General features: G+C 37.6%; 1 protein-coding gene across 5 annotated transcripts in view; it reads left to right on the forward strand.

The window, feature by feature from the left end:
* LOC126483834 (E3 SUMO-protein ligase PIAS3) overlaps positions 1 to 27,036 on the forward strand; it is a 277,101-nt gene that overhangs the window by 32,133 nt on the left and 217,932 nt on the right. For 3 of the 5 annotated variants that reach the window (XM_050107036.1, XM_050107039.1, XM_050107040.1), the window contains exon 2: positions 18,118 to 18,284. The exons of 1 other annotated variant lie outside the window; for it this stretch is intronic. In XM_050107036.1, the coding sequence (XP_049962993.1) occupies positions 18,118 to 18,284 (167 nt within the window). Of the gene's footprint in view, positions 1 to 3,991; positions 4,110 to 18,117; positions 18,285 to 27,036 lie in introns of all 5 variants that reach the window. One more of the 5 variants, XM_050107037.1, reaches the window with a different exon arrangement.

Consider the following 27,036-nt stretch of genomic DNA (forward strand, 5'->3'; position numbering starts at 1 on the left):
TTTTTAGCTATTTTCTCACATTCTCTCCATTTCAATCACATTCATTTCTACTAATTTTGTATAGACACTAATAATACCACCTTTTTCAAACTGTACAGAGCAAAAATATTAAAAGGCAAGGGTGACGTATTTAATATTAGTCATTACTACCACATTAAACTAGATGGCAGTTATAAGAGTCGAGGGACATGAAAGGGAAGCAGTGGTTGGGAAGGGAGTGAGACAGGATTGTAGCCTCTCCCCGATGTTATTCAATCTGTATATTGAGCAAGCAGTAAAGGAAACAAAAGAAAAATTCAGAGTATGTATTAAAATCCATGGAGAAGAAACAAAAACTTTGAGGTTTGCCGATGACATTGTAATTCTGTCAGAGACAGCAAAGGACTTGGAAGAGCAGTTGAACGGAATGGGCAGTGCCTTGAAAGGAGCATATAAGATGAACATCAACAAAAGCAAAACGAGGATAATGGAATGTAGTCGAATTAAGTCGGGTGATGCTGAGGGAATTAGATTAGGAAATGAGACGCTTAAAGTAGTAAAGGAGTTTTGCTATTTGGGGAGCAAAATAACGGATGATGGTCGAAGTAGAGAGGATACAAAATGTAGACTGGCAATGGCAAGGAAAGTGTTTCAGAAGAAGAGAAATTAGTTGACATTGAGTATAGATTTAAGTGTCAGAAAGCCTTTTCTGAAAGTAAAGTGAAACGTGGACGAAAAATAGTTTGGACAAGAAGAGAATAGAAGCTTTCAAAATGTGGTGCTACAGAAGAATGCTGAAGATTAGATGGGTAGATCACATAACTAATGAGGAGGTATTGAATAGAATTGGGGAGAAGAGGAGTTTGTGGCACAACTTCACTAGAAGAAGGGATTAGTTGGTAGGACATGTTCTGAAGCATCAAGGGATCATCAATTTAGTATTGGAGGGCAGCGTGGAGAGTAAAAATCATAGAGGGAGACGAAGAGATGAATACACTAAGCAGATTCAGGAGGATGTAGGTTGCAGTAGGTACTGGGAGATGAAGCAGCTTGCACAGGATACAGTAGCATGGAGAGCTGCATCAAACCAGTCTGTGGACTGAAGACCACAACCACAACAACAACAACAACAACAACACCACCACATTACACAGTCAGCTTACAAAAATAAACATTTTAGTTGCTATTGTTATGAAAAATACTAAAATAAACATCTCACATATTTTAAACACAACATTGAGTGCATTAGATATATGCATTCATTGTTAACTGTTTGAGATGTATATATATTGCTGCAAACAAAATAATTCAAGCACTTGGTTGTCTCAGTTCAGCCTAGTGGAGTGAAAAGTTAATTTTCAGTAATAGGTTGGGAAAACTGTCACAGTGGTATCCGTCCTTTGTATCCTGTGCCAAATGTGATCTGTATTATTTGTTAGGTATGTTGACAGTTGTTAAACCATCAGATGTAAAACTCACCGTTGTGGTAAGAGATGTTTCATCTTATCACTCTATTGTAAAAGGCACACTGATGCTCAAAGTGCCACTCTCTTTCTGTCATAGCATCTTCTCATCTTAAGACTATCATTTTTGCCGTGCTATAAAATTTTCGTGGTTAGTCCTTGTACAAAAATTATATATTAGTTCTTCTGTTTATGATTTAGAATTTCTGGATATTAAGAGATCCATCAGGCTGTTTTGGAAATGATGCAGAAATTCTGAAGGGGAGGAGAAGTAAGAATTTTCGGGTTTGCTAGTGGCATTGTAACTCTGTTAAAGACTGCCAAGGACGTGGAAGAAGAGTTGAATGGCATGGATAGTGTCTTGAAAAGGAGACAATAAGATCAACAATTAGAGTGAAACAAGAGTAACAGTGTGGTCAAGATTAATGGGGCAAGTCTTAAGGAATTACATTAGGAAATGAGGCACTTTTGCTGTCTGGGGGAGCAATATAACTGACAATCGCTGAAGTAATAAAGAGATAAAATACAGGCTGGCAATAGCAAGAAGTTCTTTTTTGAGAAGAGATATTTTAACACTAAATACAAGTTTAAATGTTAAGAAGTCTTTTCTGAAAATATATCTCTGTACTGTAGTCTTGTACAGAAATGAAATGTGCTCAATAAACTGTTCAGACAAGAAGTGAACTGTAGCTTTTGAGAAGTGGTGCACCAGGTGAATGCTGAAGATTATATCGATGGAGTGGACAAGTAAGAAAGAGGTACGTAATTAAGTTGGGGATAACAAAGTTATTGGCCCGATTTGGCTAAAAGGAGGGACAGGTTACGTTCTGAGACAACAAAAATACTTAGTTTGTAAAGGAGTAAAATGTGTGGGATAATAATTTTAGAGGAAAAGAAGGGCTGGATTGCAGTAAGCGGGCAAAGTTGGATGTAGGTTGCAATAGTTAACACAGAGGTGAAGAGGTTTGCGCAGGGCTGGAGAACTGTATCAGACCAGTTTTTGGACCGGAGACAACAGCTACAACAAGGTATATAAAACTTCTTAATTTCAAAATCCACTCAGAAACATTTTAAGCCACTTAGGTTTGTTTTTAGGGAATAAAGCATTAATGAAAATTCATTTAATAAAGGCAATGGAAACATTTTTTTGCAGTTATACACCTGTTCCTGTGTTATCTTGAAGACTGAAAAGATGTAACCTACAGAAGACATTAAAATTAGGAACAACAGTGTGAACCATTGTGATGCTCAACTGCTACTGCAGCCATAACTGGAGGGGCTGAGGATTTAAATACTGTTTTGAGTGTATGGCAGGTAAAAAAACAGAGAGAAATTTGAATCGGGCTTATACTCATAATTGCTTGAACAGATACCTCCTGTTCGTGAAAGGAAAGGGAAATCTACATATAAAGAAAATTATTACTTCAATATTGTGACTGAAGAATGGCCACTGAAACAGGAATGACTACAGGAAAGCTGATAGGAAGACAACGTTAAAATAATTGAAACTATGGGATTCAGAATTTTGTAAAATTCCTTCTTTGAGATACAAATTGAAACACTGAAATGAAAAGATATGTGTATGTCTACTGCTGTGCATGGAAGGTTGCTGTAAACCTTGAGTGAAGAGAGGTGCAAGGTACAAGAAATAATTAGAACGTAATGGGTTACTACTACATCTGAATCGTACCTAAGAACTGAATCTTGACTGTTATTTCATTGTTAGTGATCAACATCAGCAAATACAAACATCAGATTTATTACAGGTGACATGTATATCAGAATAAATTTTTTTGTATGTGGGTTCATATTTGTAATAATACATATGAAGATGAAATCTGCAGGAAAAATGGATTTTCTAATGTATTAATGAATGTTCTTGCATCAGTGTAGCTGCACCAATAGTCTTCACCATAATACTTACTGTATTTCCTCTTTTTGCAGGAAGTTTTATTTAAAATCATAACGAGTTTGATAGCTCAGTGCCAATTTTTTTTTCCAAAGGCTCTTAAACTTCAGCTACTATTTGTTGGTTGTATGTACTCTTTTCCTTTGTGCTCCACCCAGAATATTATATAGCTTCTCTCGGATACTGCTAAAGAACGTATTTCCATTAAAATATTTAAGGATGTTAACCACACAGAAAATTACCACATAAATGTCTTTTTATAACTCACAAAATATCTTTTGTGATCTAGCGCATACTTTTTTTTGATAGGACAGTAATGAGATTTTTCCTTCCTCCTGTAACTTCATTCAACACACACAGTTGTCAATTTGCTGCAGCAGTGCTCTCATCAGTTACTTTGTATAATAGCTTGGTTACCTTTGTCACCAGTGATTTACTTCAAGTGTGTGAGTGAATGCTGTCTGCAGCCTTCATTTTTCATTTGAGCATGGAGACACTTCTAATGACTTTCTTATCCTTGGGTGTACGTCACTTCAAACTTTTAATGTAGGCTAAGTCTTCAAAAATAATTTTAGTGAATGAATGTCAACTAATACAGTGAAGGGATCTCTCTTTATTTTTGCCTAAGTTATGTTTTCAGACCTGTTGGTGGACGTAGCAGCATTTGCTATCTGTTGGGGCCATCCTCATATTTATTTTTTTCAGAAAAGAGGTGTTTGAATGTTGCTGATGTGCAGTGTCCAGCAGCTCTGATGCAGGTAACAACTACTACGAAATTGCTTGAGAAGCCTCTCTGTAAAACTACAATCAGTACACAAACATGTCCTGAACTGTCATTAGGAGTATTTATATTTAATGGGTTATATGACATTGTGATTGCATAAATACTTTGAAATAGAAAGGAAAGACCATTGCTAGAATTAATATAATTTTTTCTAGAAGTGATGAGGTGAAATATCTGAAAAGGGAGGTGGGCATATTTTTGAAATATTCTGTGGGGTATTACATTGTATTCCAATAAATACCATTAAATTTATAATAAATCAGTGACCCCCACCCCAACTTTGCACGGGTAGGACTAAGTATCAGCGGTAAACAGCTTGTCTGGTGTAGCAGTAATTTTGCGTATGAGCCACTGCACAGTGTTTATAATTAAAATTAAGAAAACAATGCTAGATAACTAGATATCATCACATTCTTGACAGCGGTAGCTCACTCTGCCCTTGTGCTGCAGTCAGACTGCCTTACACCTACCCCTTGCAGCCACAAACCTTCCTCTGGAATCGGCCAGTTTAGTAGTGAAAACTGTAACAAAATCTCTAATGTAGTTTCTGAGATAAGGTCGAACACACAGACAGGAACTGCGTAGTGTGGACTGTAATTTATGTATGTATAGATAGAAGAAGGTAGGTAATACAGATTGTTGTGTCTTTGTCACTTGATGTTAGATCTTACTGAATAATAAATGAAAGAAACATACAGGCCTTTAAAAAAAAAAAAAAATGAAGAAAACACGCTGTGTGCTTACAGGAGGTAGTACTGGTCGGTTCTAGGAAAAGAAGTCCTATAGATATAGGTCTGAAAACATACAATAGTGTACGTCGCATCATAGGGCGCTCCAGTTTTGAACCATTATGTGCAGCCCCCAAATGCTAACCCGTAGAAAGCAGTGAAGTTTAGTCTTCTTCTGGGTGTCTCGATGTAGACAGTGCTGGGCAGTGATAAATACTCTCCTCCAGACATGGCTGTACTTCAGTGGACATGGAATTTTATATATTGTTGGCTGCAGCAGCACTTTATAAGGCTTGGCCATGTATACCATTATATCCTACGAAGCATTTGTCTGTTGCACTGCAGGAGTGCTCAACATGGTTATCAGTCATTTTCACACATATATGGTCTTCCTCCTTAGAGAATCACAACCTTGTGTGGACACACTTGGCTGCCCCCATGTTTGGTTACTTACATGGGACACACAGTGTTGTAATGGGTGCACTTCGTTGATAAACGTGTAATACATCAATGCCTTTAATTGTGCTTGTATTCAGAATTCAAATGGATGAAAGTCAGTTGAATGAGAGACCGTGCTTGCTGAAGCTCCTACACCAATCCATCACTTTTTTTGTGTATTATATCTTGTCACAGGGGACATAGAAATTGGAGTTGTGTCCTGTCATACAAAGCCAGATCCATTCTGTCAAAAGAGAAATGTTCTGTAATAGTGCAGGTAATTTAGTGCACAGAAATTGGTGTTACACAGCACCTGGTGTTATGCATCACCTGTTAATTTGTCATTTGCAGTATATAGTCATATGTTTCTGTCACCTACAATTCCTTCCCTCAGACATACTGATACGAAAGTGAAACTGATGTCCTGCTTCCAATATTGCATGAGGGTTTGCAGTTGCCCTCATGTGATTATCATGATAATTTATTATTCATTCTAATTAAATCCCCCCACCCCCTCATTCATAAATAAAATGCAAATTGTGAACTTTGTATCTTCACTGTTTCAGCTTTGAATCTATTCACAGAAGAGTAATGTGGGATATTGGCCTTTTGGCCAGAGAGCTCACAGCACACAGTGATGCAGGTAAAGTAACTGTTGTGCAGAATGATTTGTGACGCAAGAGTGTGATTTATGCTCTCAGGGGCCGCAGTTCTTCTCAAAATTGTTTCTTTGTGATTTACTTGTTGTTATTCTTGCTGCTGTGTATCTGTGTGAGGTCAGTCACACAATCCTGTCTCCGGTCTGTTGATAATTTTTATTGGATCGCTGTTAGTGGTACTGGGTTTTAAGTATCTGAAACAAAATTCAAGATTAATTCTTCAGATTGGAATAGCTGAAACCATTTTCCTTGACAGCTATAAAACCATTGAAACTATTTTCTCTCATAAATATTTTCAGAGGCCCAATGTGCTCAAGTATTTGATGATAATTGGTCAAGCAGTAATGCAGCATGTGCATAGCCTTTATGTTGACTTTGATTAGCCCAATTATAGGCTCTAGTGCTGTGCACACTGATGCTTATAAATAAATAGTAATATCTTGGACAATATGTTAGTCATAAATTCATGCAGTCTCACGGAATCTAAATTCCTGTAAACCTCTTCATGGATCAACAAGACTCCTTGTCTTGGAGGAAGCATAAAAAACAAGTAGTCACTCCTGCAACATCAGAGCATGAAAACTATTTACATGGGAATTCTAATTAAATGGGCCGGCCGGTGTGACGTTCTAGGCGCTTCAGTCTGAAACCGCGTGACCGCTACGGTCACAGGTTCGAATCCTGCCTCGGGCATGGATGTGTGTGATGTCCTTAGGTTAGTTAGGTTTAAGTAGTTCTAAGTTCTAGGGGACTGATGACCACAGATGTTAAGTCCCATAGTGCTCAGAGCCATTTGAACCATCTAATTAAATGCTGGGGAAAATACATTTTAATTCTTTAATAAGTATCGCAGCCATTTCAAGAGCAGATGCTACTTCAGAAACACCATCTCTCGTCTTTTCAAATATGGAGATCAGTTTACTTTGTCCAATAAAACTCAGTGCAGCAAACATTTTCTAATAGTAATAAGTGCACTATTTAAAAAAAATTATTGTTATGTCACTGGCTATGTATAAGAGAGATCCAAATGGCACCCACCTATCAGTTTCTTTCTATTTCACAAGAAAAGTTGCCTGTTGAACCATGCTCACTTCCTTCAGGATCTGAAATATCTTTCTCTCTCACATGCGCTTGCGTTCCACATATCCATCCAAGACTCTTTTGTAAACCACTCCTTATTTCTTTAAATTTATCCTAGTCATTTTATTTTCCTTCTTTCTGTTAGTCAGTGATTGCATCTGCTCTCACACACTGCTCTCATCTTTCATTGATCCATCCAACATATTTTTTCCACCCTTCATCATGTGCACTTCTGAAAACTGGCTGGACTTTCTCAGTCTACCTTCCATGTTGTCTGTGTTTCAGCACCATACAGGACACTTCATACAAAATATTGTATGAGACTTTCCCTCAAATCGTTTCCATATTGCTACTGCAAACTATTTCCTTACAAAATGCATCTTCCATCACTGCTGTCATAATTCCAGTTTCTGTGCTGCACTTCAATTTCTATTCTGCTTTGTACGTATTTGAAGTTGTGCACATGTGCTTCTGTTTCTCTATTCAAAATTATCTTTAGTATGTTCAGTTTCCTCCCCCTGCCAGTACTATGGTTTTTTTTTTATATTGATTTTCTGTCCATGGCTCTTCTCCTTTATTGACATCCACTGTTTTATAGCACTCATTTTCATGTATTACTTGAAGGACCATGTTGTCTACAAACCTCAAACACTATATTCTTCTTTCTCCACTTTTTACCCACCATCCAGTTGCAGCTAGCTATTGTGTGCTTATATGCTGCAGCATACTGTAAATATTACGTTAAAATTACACTGTTTCTTTTCAGATATGAGCAGGAAATTACACTAAAATTATTCCATTTCTCTTCAAATTCTCTTGCTGATATGCAAATAAAATGGATGAAAAATGTTTGGTAGCTCTCTCTCTGTGCTAATTAAAAAACCAGTGTCGCGTGCTGCTGAAATGATTGTCAGCTGTGCTTCATCAGCTCAGAAGAAAACATGGTTGTCTGTTGTAGACTGCGCTTTCTCTGATGTGACATCATCCCTTCTGGCACTGCAAGTGCCAGGTCAGTATTTTTCTTTTAAATTGGATGTAGTGTTTACATCCATATGATTACTCTGCTATTCACAGTAAAGCGCCTGGCATAGGGTTCAGTGAACCACCTTCAAGCTCTCTCTCTACCATAGCACTCTCGAACGGCGTGCAGGAAAAACGAGCGCTTAAATTTTCCTGATTTCTCTACATATTGTGCAAGTATAGAGAATGAGGGATTTTTGAGGAGCTGTGGTTGTAACTGCGCAGTGACTGAGTGGTCTAGCACACAGACTGGCAATTTGTTGACTTGGGTTCGACTTGTTCTGTTACCATCTCCTTCTTTCTCTCTCTCTCTCTCTCTCTCTCTCTCTCTCTCTCTCTCTCTCTCTCTCTCTCTCTCTCTCTCTCTCTTTCTCTCTCTAAACTATTAACCATAATATTTAAATAAACTTCACAGTTCACTTTATATACGTAAAATTACAGGGTTGCCACAATCTGTGGTAATCAGGGAATTTCAGACGTGTCAGGGAAATTTGGAAAAAAAGGAAAAAAAAAAAAAAAGAAAACACCACACTGGAAAAATCTCGTTTTTTGTCTCAGTGGTTGAAATGGTTTGTTTACTGAGATGTCGTGCATCGTCACTGGCTGCGTGCAGCTGAGTACGTGCGTCGCTTCCCTTCTCCCGCATTCTTACTTGTCCCCCTTTCTACTACTCCCCTCAGCTTGAAGTCAGTGCTGCCACCACTTCTTGCTACTTATCCTTGCTAGCAGCTTCCAACAAGAGGTAGGGAGGTGCAAGGAGTGGTTTGTTTGGATCTGATTCTCAGAAACTGTTGATGTAGCAGCCGGAGCCAGTGGTCATGTTTGCATGAGCTTTGTCTTGAGTGATTGTGTGTGCGTTCTCATTTTCTGACACAGGCTATGGCCAAAAATTTAGTTGTGAGAAAGTGATTGTCTTTTCTATGTGCCTGTCTGGGGCTCAGCGATCATCTTTATAGTTAGTTGCTACATATCCTCATTAGTATTGATTCTCACAGTATTTGCACGAGTTATCTGTTGCATGGATTGATCATCACCGTCTCATTTCATTAACATAGTGTTGGTGACATGTGAATAGCAGGCCACACAAGTGGACTTTCATGAGGGGCTATTTCTATGGGTATTCTCTAATGGATCAGGCCTGCCAATCTGAAGCCCATCGTTTCCCATTAATGTGCAGGTCCTGCCCTTCGGATCTAGTCTCATTGATTTGCCCGCAGGCTGGGTCTGTTTGTGTGTGGCGTAATGCGATGGATTTTTGTGATATATCCATGGATTCAGGACAGTGGTGCTCCTCGGCAGGTCAGAGGCCATGGGCGATGGATTTCAGGAATTGTGACTGTCTTACTGCAAGTACATTGTACACTGCAGCATTTTATAGACATTTTATTTAGTCTGGTCCAATTTTGACACTTCGAAAGGTGTTTGTATATTAGAAAGTATTGACGATAAGAAGAAAATTGTGACAGTCGCTGGTAGTTTGCACGCTATGTACTTGTGTATTCCTTGAAAGAAAACTCACACAATACTGGTAAAATAATAGACATAATATAGTGGGTAACAACCAACAATGACAAACATAGTAAAACCAACGTTTTATTGGGGGTCACCTACAGTTTTGGTTTATGAAACTCTTCCCCGCTTTATACGCTTCTCTCAAGAGGCCTATGTTTTCTGAGATTATTTCTGAAATTGGTGAAGGTATTTTAAATCTGTCTTGCAACTTCAGGGAAATGCGTGTTTTTGTCAGCAAAAGTGTTGAGTTTTATTGAAATAAAATAACATTAGTGGTCTCAATGAAACATATATACCATTAGCTTGCTTTCTGCATCCTAAAACAGTTCATTACAAAAGATGTTGATGTTAGTACTTAAAATTTTTGCTCACATGTTTAAAAAATGCAGAAGTCCTTTCATTTTTTTGTCAAATTACATCATTACTTATCCTTGAGACCTCAAACTTTGTCAGGGAAAAATGCTAAAACTTGTCTGGAAATCAGGGAATTTCACTTGGGGTAAATTGCGGCAACCCTGAGTTGAATATATTCAGTTTAATTATGATTACTACCCTTGTAAGTCAGAAGGGTATAGGCTATGTGGTGGTAAAAAAAGCGAGGATACAAGGAAATGTAATAAGAGGGTTGTCTGCAAAGTAAGTTCCATTTGTTTATATAAAACAAACATATACAGATACAGAAATAATATTTATTGTACAAAAATCTACAACTGTTAAATTACTTTTCTACATAGCTTCCGAAATTTTGTAGGCACTTGTCATAGCATGGTACAAGTTTCTATATGCCTTCTTCATAGAAGGTTGCCGCCTCTGTAACATGGGGTAACATGTTCTTTCAGCTCGTCATCATCGTTGAAGTGCTGACCGCCAAGGACAGATTTTAGGTGTAAGAAGACATGAAAGTCGCTAGGAGCAAGGTCCAGGTTGTACGGAGGATGATCAAATGCATCCCAGTGAAATGCATGTAAGAGTTGTTTGGTCACATTCGCCATGTGAGGTCGGGCAAAGTTTTTGAAATTTCAGTTTTTCAATAACAATTTCATGAATTAGTGATTGTGAGATTTGCGGAACTTCCATAGCAAGGGCACTAAGTGTAAACTTACGGTTGTGCTTAATCTTCTCTTCAATTGTGTGAACCAGTTCATCAGTAACCACAGACGGGTGTCCACTTTGTTCTTCATCGTGCACTTGATCACACCCTTCATTGAACAGTCTGACCCATCTCCTAACCATTGAATCACTCATAGCATTTTGTCCATAAACCTCACAGGTTTTCCGATGAATTTCCTTTGGTTTAACTTTCTTTGCATTTAGAAAATGAATCACAGATCTGATTTCACACATGGCGGCATTTTCAATTACGGCTAACATTATAAAGAAGCACTACAAAGCACACGTCGACAGCAGCGATCTGAAAATGGCGTATGTCTTCTCGTAGAATTAGGGTAACTGCCGCACAAGCTCGGAAATGCGATTGTAGTGCTGCCGCGAATAGAAATAGAAATGGGAACTTACTTTGTGGACAACCCTAGTGTGAAAGTGTTCTCTGTAGATGGTCTGCTAAAGAGGCCCCTTCGCAGTAGATCTTTGGATGAGAAAGTGAGATTGAAAGAGTTAGGTGTATATATAATCAGATTCTTAATTTTCCAGAACAAATCCATAAGCTTGAATACCCAAACACTCTTGAAAAATCTATGAGGAAATTGCCCCCAACTATCAGAGAAATTGAAAAAGTTGTTAAAAGCTTGTAAAGCATGTGGAAAAGCCTCTGTTCCAGCAGAGCTTTTAAAATGGTCTGTGCCAAAGGTAAAAAGCTAAAATTAATATTTGAAAGAACCTGGAAAACAAAAAAACACCTAGGAGAGTGGAAGGTGACCTTGATTCTTCTGCTACATAAGAAAAGCAATAAGCAAAATGTTGACAGCTATAGAGGAATTTCTTTGCAACCAGGTGTGTGTGACATTTTCCAAGTTTATGCTAAACAGAGTTGAACTAACAGTGGAGAGTAATTAGATGAATATCAAGGTGGCTCTAGGAAGGGCATATCATGATCTGAACAAATATTTAATCTGAAGTCAATCATTTGCCACAAAATGCTGAATTCGAAAGATGATTGTTGGTTCCTAGAGGCCATTGATTCTGTTGACAGAAAATATGGATTAAAAAACTGATTAGGAGCAGGTTGATTCCACTTTCAAGTTCTTGGAATATTTCCCCTCAGTGGGCCGAGGGAAAAGGTAAAATGTTGTCCAAAGATTTACGTGTGGAGTATGGGGATTTGCGAGCAGCATTTCACGTAATGATGCAGTAGCCCCAGGGCTAAGGCAACTCGCTAGTAGTTTATTGACTCGGGTTCAATGGCAGCTGCTGCCATAATTTTATTATTATTATTATTATTATTATTATTATTGTTCCTTGCAATGTTATTAATTATAAAATTTAAGTAGTTCAATTTATGTGTGTGAAATTAACATACTGTAGTTGAGTTTCTAACTTTGTAAGCCAAAAGCTATATGCCAACACATTGTAGCACATGGGCAAAATTTTGCACAAGAAGCCACTGCTCCCATCATTTAGTGAACAGTGTTAAATCAGATTTTCTAAGTACAGATTGAAACACCCAAGTCATGATATGTACTAGACCAAGAAACTAGGCTCATTTGTGTAATACTGAATCATTGTGGTTAATTAATTGTTTCCTAACCTAGAATTGGTTACTTTGAATCAGTATGCTTCTACCATGTGATAATTTCAGGCAGGATCTTTTTTATTGTTGTTATTTCATTTCGCCCTTTAAAATTCCGACAGTTAACTTTAGTCTACTTGTTTTTCTTATCTTCCGAATATTTCTTCAACCTGTCACTAAGAGTCTGCCATCATTTTATTGTCTGTGCATGTTTTAGTTTGACTTCTTTCCGTTAGTTGTTTGGGTGTGAACTTAATGAGAGTCGATCTCTCTGCATGTCATCAGAATAGTTGACAGGCCAACTGCAACTCCCTGTTTTTGTGTTCACTAGAACTAACTAAAGTTAAATGTGAGAACAGTTTTGTTTCAGTAGAGAAAGATTGTAAATCTGCTAATGCTACATTACTGATTGACCAGTTGATTATGATCAAGTACCTAATAACATAATTTGTCACTGAATGTGTTAAGAGTGAAAGTAACTGAATTACTGTTCAGCAGTGCTAACACTGTTAAGCAAAATTGGGGTATCAGTTTTGAAAGACTGTTTAGAATTTAATGTCATACATTTTAAACACAGTATCAGCTTGTACATATAATTCTGTATCTGATTAACGTACCAAGTATTGTATCTTCCCTATGTAAGAGCTTTTTCTTGTGTAGATATGGACGACATTTCTCAAGAAAGTACATAAACTCTCTCTGTGTTTTGGAACCGAGATATAAATATGCAGTCATTCCTTTTTTAGAGGAATCAGACTGGAGCCCTTATCCCATTATCCCAATTTAGGTTTGCTGTTGTTTTCTTGAGCCACTTGAGACTGGTTGCTTCATCAAATCATCACTAGTTTCCACACCTGTCCTTGTCCATGTGAACTATTGCAATTTGTAATGGTCTCAGTGTTGGTGTGGCTTGAGACTATAAACTTTCTATACAGTTATAGTTATCACTAAATTACTCTTCCACTCAGTGATGATGTCACTGTGATGTACATAATTCAACATACCATGTATCATTCTGTTATCTTTCCGTAGTTTTGTTTATTGAAACTGCAAGGTGAGCTACAAGCTGAGGATGTGGATCGTTGTTGATGTGAAATAATTTGTAGTGGGGATGCTGTGTATTAAGTGCTAGCTACAAGTCATCAGGATTATATAGACATGTTTGGTTCTGCTTGTGTGAGATATTTAGTTTCTTAACTTTTAAGGCTTCTTAATTGCCTTAAACACTAGCAGGAATTTAACTGGTCCTCTGGGGAGTCCTAATGAGCAGTCACTTTTCAAGAAAATATTGGAGATTAATGATATTGACAAGACATCAGCAAAGCAGTAATGATAAGGCACATCCATTCTATCAGTACAACATTTGTAATAATTAACATTTGATGTATCTCCAAAATTGTTTCATAATGGGCAATGATTATGGAAACATGTACTTCGAGTCAACAGTCTCCTTAACAGCAGAAATCGTGGTTGAAATCCTATAACAGCAGAATATCACTATGCTCTGCAGGCTGTTAATGAAGGTCCAAGCATGTAGATTTGGTTCCCAGATATGTGACTCAAAGACCTCTTAAGTAATAGAACCTAGTACTTTGTCCTTGATGGTCAATATTTATCAGAGACATAGGTATTATAAGGAGTGCCCTTGGGCAGTATGATGGGATTGCTCTTATTGTCTATACACATAAATTATCTGGCTTTCAGAGTGAGTAGCAGTTTGTGGTAATGCTGTGGTTTACAGGAAAGTATCATTGTTGAGTGACTGTAGGATGATACAGCAACATCAGGAAAACGTTAGAGTACTACTCACCATAAAGATGACCCATTGAGTTGCAAACAGGTACAATGAAAAGACTTTTACACATTGTAGCTTTTGGCCAAGGCCTTCTTCAGCAGAGTAAACACACGTATTCACACTAGGAAGCACACCTAGTGAGGTGTGCTCAATTGTGTGAATGCGTGGTGTATGTATGTTTACTTTGCTGAAGAAGGCTTTGGCTGAGAGCTACAATGTGTAACAGTCTTTTGATTGTGCCTGTCTGCAACTCAACAAGTCATCTGTACAGTGAGTAGTATTCTGTCCTTTTCCTAATGTTGCTGATATTCCAGCCTGGAGTTTCCATTCTTTGTAGGGTGATACAAGATGACTAAGACATAATTTCTAGTGGGTGTGATGAATGGCAGCTTGCCCTTAATGTAGAAAAATGGAAGTTAAATTTAGATAAGTAGGGAAAAACCATCCCATAATGGTCGAATACTGCATTAGTAGTGTGCTGCATGACACTGTCACGCTGGTTAAATATTTAGGAATAACATTGCAAAGAAATGTGAAATGCAAGAACAACTTGAGGATGGTAGTAGGAAAGGTGAATGGTTGGCTTCAGTTAAATGGGAGAATTGGAGGAAAGTGTGGTTCATCAGCAAAGGAAACCACATACAGACCACTGGTGTGACCCATTGTTGAGTACTGCTCATGTGTTTGGTATCCATGAAGGTCAGATTAAAGGAAGACATAGAAGCAATTGAGAGGTGGGCTGCTAGATTTGTTACTTGTAGGTTCGATCAACACAAGAGTATTACCGAGAGGCTTCATGAACCCTGATGGGAATCTCTGGAGGGACGGCAATATTCTTATCGAAGAGCACTATTGAGAAAATTTAGAGAATTTGCATTTAAAAATGCCTGCTGGATGGTTTTGCTGCCTAATGTACATTTTGTGTAAAGACAGAGAAATTAGGTCTCTTGCAGAGGCATATAAATAGTCGTTTTTCCCTCCCTCCATTTGCAGTGAACCGGAAAGGAAGTGACTAGTAATCATATAGGATACTCTCCACAATGTACCTTGAAGTTGCTGTGAGACATAGATTATAGCTTTTCAAACTCTAGTCTCATTGACAAATGCATTCTGTAGCTTTCTCAGTAGCAGTTTTCCATCTGTGCAGTCAGATTTGGGTTGGATTAGAGAGCGTGTGTGTTAATTGTATGTCATGTTTAAGTGCTATAAGTAGCTTTCCCCAAAGTTGTCAGGTTTGGACACAGGCAATTTAAATTGAAAATGAAAAATTTTGTATACTGGTATACGGATTGGCATGGTTTATTCTGAACATGACTTACTGGCTGGCATGGTTTATTCTGAACATGACTTACTGCCTCTGTGGTTTAGTAGCTTTTGTAGTTTTCTACAGAGACAATGGTTTTGGGTGCAATCCCAAATGGCTACTCCCTAGATTTTTGTGCTCACTTGCATTATCATGCAAGCTGCTGTGGCACTGTTGTTTCGAAAGGGTTGCATAAAGTTTACATCCAGAAGGTAATTGTCATCAGTGTTGAAAATTATCACTTTCTTGATATTCTTTGGTAACATTTTCATTGCTTCACATGAAGAATTACTAACTTTAAGTGCAACATCTTTTTTAATGATTGTACAAAATATATGTTGTTAACAAAAGCAAAGTATGTTTTATACTTGTACAACAAATGTAACAGTAAAGTAAGTCTGCATATTGACATAAAGTGTAATAAATTTGTAGGTACCAAAATCAGAGGTTTGTAATGTTTTGTTTTAACTTAATTACAAAGCTTACAGCAGATTAGATGTACTTTTTGTTTTGTGAATTTATAATGGGGAGACCCTCAAGGATTATTCTTCATCTGTTTTGGCACAAATGAAGACATTCATACTCCAGTTCTATGTTATTGGCCTGCTTGTCTCATGAAAATTGTTAATTGGCATTTCCATATTTGTGGAAATGTCAAGAACTTAATTTAGCAATCTTGTTTCATTGCTTAGCCAGTGAAATGGTGATTATCCTTAATTTTGTTACGTTTGCTGTATAATTTATATTTTCGAGATTGCTTCTACTTTTGAACTCTTTGTGATGATGATGGTGGTCATTTTCTGCAGAATTTACGTGAATCGCTGTTTATAAATTTACTCACAACTCTATCTTTGTAGCCGTCCTACACACACTTCTTGTGGTGTTCTAATCTGCAGATCCTCAATCTTATCCAGAGAATTTCTAGAAACAATCATAGAAATCAAATTGACTTTTGATACTAAAGGAACCGGTTCTTAACTATATATATATATATATATATATATATATATATATATATATATATATATATATATATATATATATATAAAAAGTGGAATGCACACCTCCCTGCCCCACACTTCAGCACGCGTGCGTTTGCACGTGTGCAAAAAAAAAACACGTATGTATGTATATATGTACATAGGTATGTATATGTGTGTGTATGTACAAAGGTATGTATGTCTGAAGAGCAACCATACCGCGAAACTTGTACTTAACCCTGCCAGCGTTGTTAGTAGCCATGTCACATTATTCCCTCCTCCCCCCTACCCTTACGGTAGCTCAGTTTATCTTTGTAGTTCACAAGATTTTCTTTTCATATTGTTAAGAGTGAAATGGAACTTTAAATGTTGTTTCACATTATTTGTTAGTGGTGGGCTACCTGTGTGGCATCAAAATTACTGGTTACCAAAAAGAAAACATAGGGAAAGGGTGTAATTAGTTTTTACGTAAGTGGTTGTCCCATTTCAACTTTCCTATAAAGTTCTGGAAGCCACATGCTCATCGGTGTCACTGCCATAACCAAAGAGATTTTTTGGAGAGCTGGTGATGGAGTACGCAGAGAAGTGGAGTAAGAAGAGTGACATTAGTATAAGAGTTCATGACAGTTTAAACTGATCAAACAACAGTGCAACAACTAGGAAGTACTTGCCACGTGAAGTTAGGGTTATATTTCAACAATAAACAGAAAATTATGTATAATGGAGTTAATAGAATGGCAGATGGAATAGTCCTTGTGTATGTCATAGTGTATGACCTCCAAATCTTCTGCATCATTATTGTAGCCATTTAATGAAAATATACTTTGTTGTTTTAGTTGTTTAACACAATGGGGTTACTAAATGTTTTGACGGGTTGATGCCAAGTTGCTCTCCAAACAACAGTCATCATCTTCTACACTCTGCAGTATGCGACTTACTAAATTTAGGAGTGTTAATCAACTGACATGTCAATGTATGAAGATTTTCAAATGAGAAATATTTCCATCCACAAAGTTTTTCTATATTTATTCCTATCAGATTGGTAAAGCAAAGTTTTGTAGTCCAAGTCTTTTTGCTTGCCCATAATTGCAGCAAAGCACAGATGTAAGATGTATGTTGATACCCAGCTCAAAGGTTTTGTTGTGTAATTCTGTTGGGGCATTATTAAAAGTAGTGCTCCTCTTTTCAGTATTTTACATTAAGGAATAAGAAATTGTGTACATTGTATATTGAATTCAAAGTAAATTTCTTATATATACATGAGGTTAGAAAAAGTTCACAGTAATAAACTACTAGTGCCATTACATTTGTGTAATTGAGTATATCTCTGAATAATCTAAGGCAAAATATTATGACTAACTGTAATTTGAATTTTTGTAGTTTAAAACTATAATTCTGGAGCTCTAACTGTAAGTTTGTGCTCTGATGGATTGTTTTGTGTACTGATTGTAGTATTTATAGAACTGTTTTTTATTCATCACAAAATGTTAGAAATTGTTGTTCATTGTATCTGAGCACTAATTACTTTTCTTGAACTTATGTTCTTCCTAGTAAGTTACTTTCACCAAAATAACAAAGCATTGTAATACAGATTTTTGTATTTTACAAAGATCAATAAGTTATGAAGTGTAAGTTTAATGTGTGCATTGTACTGGATTGTTTTGTGTACTGATTGTAGTATTTCAAGAATTTGGGAATTGTTTTCCATACTCCTACAGAAACTTGCAACAACAATGTGAATTTTTTGAGTTAGCTAAATTGAGGTTCATTCCTCTTTACAGAGTATGGTTCTAAGCTTTAGAGTATCAGAGCTTCAGATGCTTTTAGGCTTTGCGGGCAGAAATAAATCTGGGAGGAAGACTGAGTTACAAGCAAGAGCTGTGGAACTGCTAAAGCTCCGTTCAACACCTGTAACAATGAAGATTAAGGAGCTCTATAAGTCTATCCAGTAAGTATGGCCTGGCTGTAGATAGCCTTATTTTCAAAGCTTCTTTTCCCTAGGTACTTCGGAGACATCCTTTTGTGCTCTGAAGGTGAACTGCTTACCTTCATTGTTTCACATGCAGTTCATATTTTCTGCTAATCACTGCAGGCTCTCTGGCTTCAATATTATTTGTGCTTCATTCTTCTTGCATGTTGTATCGTTATTGAAGATGTATAGCATTACTATTTGTGATTTCACAACAACCATGACTGTGATATTGAACTAAAGAGAAATGAAACAAAACCAAATAGTAATTGACGAGCTATAGGCAGCTAATGAGAGCATTGCGGCAGTTTTTCAAAAGGTGAAAACTGAATCATTTCCAGTGTAGGAGTTCTGTATAGAAAATTATTATGTTTAGTTTTCTTTCGTGCAGGATTTTTGTCATTTTGTCCCCCCTCATTAGTATTTAAACATGCCTATAATTGTGGTTTCATAACAGTGTAGTAGGGTGGGGATAGAGATAAGTTCTGTTTTGCTACTGACTAACTCACTGGTATTTAAGTTCAGTGTTACAGTTAATTTTTCTTTCATTAGCATTAAAAAAGCTTTTGAGTGGGTATATTTTTCTTAGCATTTAGATTGTCATACCTGCCACATGGAACCCCCCCCCCCCCCCCCCCAACACTCCTTTTTTTTCTTTTCCTGATGTAAACCCAAACTTACTGAAATATATTTGTACTTTCATGGAAGTAGTTTCTGTTCATCGCTCTAATCTCATTGTAGTATGCGATCAGAGTAAATATTAACAACCCCCTCCTCTTTCTTATATCTTTGTTTGCCAAGGAGGGAATGGGGAAGATGGGTCCAACTGTCATAGTATAGTTCTATGGTTAATAAGGCGAATGTCAGAATAGTTCCTTCAGTAAAAATCACAACTGGGTCCCCTAAATTAGCTACAACTAAGTGAACTAGGGCTCTCTCTATAATATTGACAGATATTTAACTCTCTTTTCATTCTTCCCTCCCTCTCCACACACACACAAATGCCAGAAGAAAATAAACTTATTTGGTCAAATATAACAAAAAATATCACTGAAACTTAGAGTAGTAGAGAAAAGTGTCATTTTCTTTTATAAAGACAACAGGAATGCTACTGAAATTAGACTGATAGTGCTGAATGCATCACTATAGGTGATAGGTATGCCTTTACAAAAAATATACTCTAATGCAAGATTTTCTTTCTGTAAATTTAGAGCAGTTGTCTCGTTTGTTATTGTCTTCTATTGTTAATCATTTGAATAACAGCTGCATTCTTAGTTCCTCCACTACTACTTCCTGTAATTTGAATGGTTGCTTTTTATGAGGTGTTGGTGTTCTGTGTAAATGTATTCTCTTTCGTAGTAATTGTAGCACCAAGGAAATGTGAGAAAACAATTACTCTTTCAATTGCATCCAATGGATACAGTCAGTGATGGATAAATGTAGGAGGGATAAATGTAGGAGGAGGTCACATGGAGGAAGTGTTACAACAGTAAAATATCTGCAGTTAAATAGTTTATATTCTTAACATAATACATAAAACAAGTAACTGAAAACAAACGCATTCGGTATAAATATGTGGAAAATTACACCACATGTCACAAAGTACGGACAGCTTCAAAAATATTTGGCACTGCATGATGAAAGCGGAGTTATTTGTGTAGTGAGAGAGTTAGTGTACTAGGATCAGAAATGTATTTTTGTGAAGATTTCAAATTCTGGAATTACTCCAACAGTAGCATAAAATGAAATTCAAATCTAATTTTCCTGTTGAATGACAATATTACAAATAGGATAGGTTGCTACTCGCCATACAGCTCCGTTGACTCACAGACAGGTACAACAGTGACATGCAGAACAGAAGAAAGAAGAGAGAAAGGAAGGGACACTGAGTATAGTAGTGTTACAAAATAGCAACAAAGGAAAACATCACTGGGTTGGGGATGGAAGAGAAGTGCCTGTCTGCTACGCAACATCTCCACAATGTATTGTGAGTAGCAATCTATTCTTGTTGTAATATTGTCATTCCATCTTGGATTTTTCTGTTGAACAAATGATGGAAGGTAATCATTGCATTAAAATACGAGATAAATGTTCTGTGCAGCTCACTCTAGAAAGTTCAGCCTCTTCTACTCCCCCCCCCCCCCCCCTTCCCCTGTTTTAGTTTTAATCCCTGTTATATTTGGTCTTCATGTAGTTGCTCTTGTAAACTTCCAGTTACTTTTGACATAAATACTTGAACATCTGTGGTACACTGGGCACTAAAATTACTCCAGCTGAGAAAAGCACCATACAAAGTTTCATTTGTATTAACTATGAAATAGCTTCCAGTAAGATTCAGTATCAGAACTGTTGGCAAGAGATATTGGTCTGACATTGCACACATGAACCATGAAGTACCTTTTAGATATGTTTATCTTGCTGCAATAACACCCTGAGGCATTTTCTGTGGTTGCAAATATGTTTGTCAACAACATTTTACGAATTAATCATGTGATATGTGTACCTGTCACCTGCAGAATGGTTTGTCTTTGTTCACAATTCTGCTTTGTGAATGACAGCAAAATTTTGTGTTTGAACTGTCAACAACGGTAAAGCAGGGCGCCAGTAATACACAAATGTATGCGAAATGCATATTTACCATCTTAGGTGTGATTATGGAATGTTTGATCCAAAATTATAGGTACTCTGAAGTGTATCTAGTCATTGTAAATTGTTATTTATTTACAAGACTGCATATAATGTCACATTTCAAATAAACTCATGGTATTTTTTAATTAAGAAAGATTACTTGCACCTCAGTGGCTACGGAATTCTCTGCTACATTTTGAGGGACTTTTCTTAAGCTCTTTGCTGTTTATAAAGCTTTATTTTTCCCTTTAATGTTTTTATTTAAATATACACCTCCCCTCCCCCAAAACACACACACACACACACACACACACACACACACACACACACACACACACAAAAACCACTTGTGAACTGCTCCAGACAAAATGGATTAAGTTTTGAACTGGTTACGTCTTTGTACTCTGTAGACCAGTGCTGATGCACACTGCCATGTAACTGAGACAACTGTTTGTAAATTATAATGGTATTTCCCATCAATTGAATTTTCTTTTTAACAGAAAAAATATTATGTAAATATTAGCATTATAAACCAATATTTATTTGTGTGTTGTTAGTTTTTTACATTTTAAAATTTTGAGAAATAAGACTAGAAAGGGGAAATGAAAATATTAGATGTGATATCCATGAGAGAGAGTTGTTTTCCCAGAATGGTACTTCACCTTGGATTCACTGTCTATTTAAATCATTATTCTTTGGGATAATGGGATGTTTTAGCAGTTATGTATAACTCAGAATCATATGTAACAGGACATTTCAGTGAATTGTTTATAATGATTCCATGTTCTAACACAATACAATAGAATAGTACTTAATAGGAACCCCTTGGGTGCAAGGTTGCAATAGGTCAATGATGTTTACACCCCGCTTGTTGTCTGCCATGGAAACACACTATTCACTGCTAATGGCATTGGGGCGGGACTGGAGGTGTCCAACAGTGAGCACAACATGAGTCTACAAAGCGTAGTTGAACTGCTTAATTGACAAGTAACTCACAACAGTGCTACGGTGCTAGTGGTATTGATTCAAAACAAAGCAAACATTGCATTATATCTACAAAACAGTTGCCGACGTTGACATTTCGTAAAAAAGGACTCAGAGTGAGGAAGAAGTTACAAATGAAACATTAGCATTTCTAAAAGATGCGTCAGTGGAACGTGTGGTGTTGTATAGCTCGACTGTGCGGAGGACAATGTACATCAGGAGTACAGTGATGGCGATACATGCTTAAGTGACAGTGATATTGAAACAGGTGTCGAGCCATTTAGTTCATCATAATTGTCGGACAGGGAGCCACAAACCCCATCACCAGTGAAACATATTAAAGGACAATCATTGTCCAAGGCACAAGTACTAAATATAATTACGTACATGGAAGATCATCCACAGTATAGTAAAAAGCAGTATGGCTGTGTAGTGCATAAGAAAAATTACACGAATTCGAGGGAGAATAAGGCACATTTGTTACAGAAACTGGTGTTTGCACATTTCAAGAATGCTCGATACAGTTTACAAGATGTACATGATAATGACCCAGTACATTACACACATCAAACTGCATACTATGTAGATTACAATGATTTCAAGGGAAGCAGTGGATGGTTGCATAACTTCTCAGTGCTACAGAATTAGAAGATGTAACATAATGAAATTTCAAACAAAGCATTGACTTGACAATGAATAGGAAGCTGCAGAATAGGCCTGAAAATTTGTAGATAAGATAAACAAACTGATCCCATTGTTCAGAAAGGAATTTGTTTTCAACTCTGACCAATCATGATTTGAAGAAGAAATGCATATGAAAGGAACCCTGAAAACTAGAGGTACCAAGAGAGTTGTATCAATATCAACTAACGTCAGTGCCTTAACGCAGTTGTGTACAATTATGCCAACTGTTAATCTGATAGTAAACTGGCTGGAAAGTTATTTATTGTCCTGCAAGAAGTTGGAAGTGCTTTACCCCCTTCGGTTTTTACTTGTGTTCATGATCTTGCAAGGACAGTAGGGAATATTTGTCAGAGCAAGCAAGAGTGGGAAAACAGACACTGCTTTCAGCCAACAGCTGTTCAAAATAACTTGCTTTTGCTTGAATACTGGTCTGCGTATAAAAATCATAATTCTTAAGAGCAAATGTTGTTGTCTTCAGTTACAACAATAATATTTGCTGTTGAGAATTATGATTTTTATACGCAGACCAGTATTCAAGCAAAAGCAAGTTATTTTGAACAGCTGTTGGCTGAAAGCAGTGTCTGTTTTCCCACTCTTGCTTGCTCTGAAAAATATTCCCTATGCTTTCAGCCAACAGCTGTTCAAAATAACTTGCTTTGCTTGAATAGTGGTCTGCGTATAAAAATCATAATTTTTAAGAGCAAATATACCTCCTGAAAAATGTGTGACTTTGCAGTTCATACCATTTGGAACCACTGGACAAATTCAGCCTCTGGATGTTTGTTTTTTCCGTGCCTATAAAACATATTACTGCACTGTCTGCAACTAGCCCTTAAAAGATAGCCAATTTCATGATAACCTTGACGACACAATATTTTGCATTTGATTGCATGCCATCACATTCCATCGGTTCTTGTCACCCTGTTATACCAATATGAAATGCATTCTGTGAGAGTGGATACGTAGCTGAACACCCTGCATGGTTTGTATCTCCAAAGGAGTTAGATTTTTATGTTTTATGGTGCAAATTTTTGTGACCACTGTGATGTGACCTTTTTTTTCCATGGTGAAAGTTAATGATGTATTTTGAATTTTGGCGATGTCCATTTTGTTAAGTGTAATACATACATCCCATAGAAACTTGATCTCTGCACTCCTCCAACACTCATTTTCTGTACACCTCCTCCTGCACATGGTGTGAAATTAGCTGCTAATATTTTTCCTGTGATAGTTGTTTACACAGCACTTTCAAATGAGCCTTACTAAACATTGAACTTGTGACCTCACACTCAAAGGGGTTCCTTGTTAGATAGATGGCTACTTCTCAAAAATGTGATGCTTCTTGAAAAAATGCTCTGCATAAATTATGGCTAATCACTTTTATTGATGTGATGAGTTTATGTAACTGTCAAAGCAGATTGTTAGCAATCGTAAGCTGATTTTCGGGTGTGCTGTTATGGAGCACTGATGCCTGAGAGTGCAAATTTAGTACCCTTCCTTGGGCTTCAAATTCTCCAGACTAATGTGATTATTATTAATTTTTTTAACGAGAATTAATATAAATATTATCTGGTGACATGTTTCATCAGAGTTTTTTCTATTATAGTCCCATTTCTATCTGATTTCATTCAAATATACTTACCAGTTTGATTGAAAATGGTGCTAGAGTATTTAATTAGGATACAAGGATAGGTATTCTTCAACATGCACACCAGGAAGAAAATCATTGGAGAAATATTGGGTGATACTTTTTAAGTAATTGGCTATAGCTACCTTATACTGTGAGAAAAGGACTTTGGATATGACTAGATACTTCCATCACAGGCCAGCCATAACTACCTTGACTGCCCTAAATCCTCATAAAGCAACTTTGTACATATACCCACGCACTTCACAAACCAACTGCGAGGATTTGCTCAGGAATGTTTATTGGCTGAGCCAGCGAAGTTCTCTGCACCAGTACACTAGCAGTTAAGGAACTGTAAATTAGGGTCACCAGCCTCATTTTGGACCATGGCATTGGATTCAACTTCTCACTTCTCCAAAGTCTAAAATTAAAAACCCTGTAGCTCTCTAATTATTCGCCAGAAGATTCCAAAATTCGACCATTGGACGAAAATCTGTACAGAGCTAGCAGTTTATACAGAACCTCCAACTGGCTCCTATCAACTTCCGCCAATAGCCTCAACAACAAAAAAACCATGACCATATAATTTCCACAGAATGAAATGTAATTTATTTACTTCATATAAACCATGAAGTTCGCTTTGTTCAGAGAATGCTACTCCCAGCTAGCTAATGGCTCCATGCTTTGATAGAAGGTGCCTCTTCATATTGAGCATGTGCATGCTCGCTGAAAACTGGAGAAGGCTAGACTGAATTCCATACACAAGCACACTTTTGTGATTCTTGTAGTTCTGTACTTGAAAAATATTTTTTTTTTATTGAACACTAAGGTTCACTAACTCCTGACTTCAGGTAAACACTTTGAAACACCAACTTTGATCTACAGGTCCTCATGAGGGCTTCAGGCGGACACCGTAATGAAAATGCGAGCTCTAAACAACCACTTGACAAAAAATGTTTGAACACTATGGTCTTTCAGCCATTGATGTCCAGTACCTCCATTCATTCAGTTTTATTGGCCAATTCTTGCTTGTGCTAATAAAATTACGCTGAAAAATTCTGCTTTCTGCTAGAGCTTTTCGAAAGTTTATTTCCATCAGGGGCTGAGAAGCACATTTCATGCTGGGAAAGTCATTCACTTTTGTGCTTACTTCTTAATCCTCCAAGTGCTTACTTCTTAATCCTCCACCACAATACATTTATGACAATTAGGAGCAGACTTGACCTTTCATTCTCAAGGCTGGAGGAATTCTCCTTCCTCAGGATGCTGGAAACCGGGTCTAGTGTACACAATAGCTATGGGACGAGCACATAAGTGTGGCTAGGAAATGTTGCATTAGAACTTGTATTTGAGATATGGGTAGTGGAAACCCTGTTGAGCACTTCAGAGCCCCTGTTGAGCACTCCAGAGCCACCGAGGCTGTTATTGATGGGAATTTCTCTTACTACCTTGCTTTTCCTTTAAGATACATTTGTGCTTTCAATTGATCAAAAGAATTAATGTGTATCTTTTGCTATCATCTTATGTAAACTATCAAATGCCAAATTTCCAGTGTTGGGTACTTAACCTTGTTGGATATCATGAAGCAGCTTTTATAGAACATAAAACAGACTGTAACAGATTTAATACTTTCAGTGAAATGTGAAGTATACATACCATCTTCAGTAGAAGATGTCTGCACTGTTTTGGAGGTTGGGTGTTTCATCAAATTTTTATTCACTTTCACATAATACAGGATGTGGTACTCGAACCTCCCTGATTTCAAGGACCTAGGAGAGAGAAACCACAGTAGATATGACAGTGAAAAATAGACCACATTGTAGAGCATCTCAGAGAATTTATATTCCTGCATCAGAAGTGCCTAGTATCGTTGCCAGAGTGCAGCATGGTCACATGAAGTAAAAATGGTGACTCCACAGCAGTGCGTGCAAGCAGTAGTGTAGTTTGCAGAAACAAAATCCCCAATTATTGTACAAAGAAATTGTCTTTGTGTGTATGAATGTGATCTGCCTGATGTGAAAACAATTAAGGAATGGTATAGGAAGTTTTTGTCAACAGGAAGAGTTCTGAAACATTCTGGCAGTGCATGTTCTAGTACCTTCCGCCGCAGAAGTCGAACACGCGGCAGAACAAATGGACGTGGTCAGCCCATAGAGAGCTCCACCTCCACGGCGGCTATTCTGCCCGGCGGCTCTCGCGCAGCGAGGGCGCCACCGCTAAGCCACGTGCAGACAGCGGCCAATAGCCGCTCCCTCCGGTTTCGTATATAGGGACCCGCTCTGCCCTAGTCCAGCCAGTCTGGTACTCGCTCTGGATTTCGTTTCTATCTCGGCGGTACTGCATTCTGGTCGTTGCTCGTTGTTGATATTTGCCTGGCTCTGGTTCCAAGTGGATTTACGTTTGGTGTTTGGTGTTGTGGTTTCCACAAGCCTCCATTGTTTGTCTCTTCCTTGTTGTGTCGCTCACAGTCGGTCGTGGTCAGTTGTTGTCAGTTGTCATTGGTCTGTCATCCGACTCGTCCTGTGTTTACCCGGTGGTGCGAGCTCCACCGCCGGCGGCTTCCCCGCCTGGCGGCTCTGATCCACGGCCCTAGGCATTCCCGCTGTTGGTTGTGGGTACTACACATGTTACGGAGTTTCAGAAGAGTCAGTGGAGGACATCAGACAAATGTTTCTCAGAAGCCCACATAAGTCAATTCATCAAGCATCTAGGGAACTTCATGTACCTCAATCAACATTGCATCGTGTATTTCACCAGCATCTTCGTATGTGTGCTTACAAAGTGCAAATTCTGCAACATCTGACGCTG

The sequence above is a fragment of the Schistocerca serialis genome, chromosome 6 (assembly GCF_023864345.2).
Source record: "Schistocerca serialis cubense isolate TAMUIC-IGC-003099 chromosome 6, iqSchSeri2.2, whole genome shotgun sequence".
Taxonomy (NCBI): domain Eukaryota; kingdom Metazoa; phylum Arthropoda; class Insecta; order Orthoptera; family Acrididae; genus Schistocerca; species Schistocerca serialis.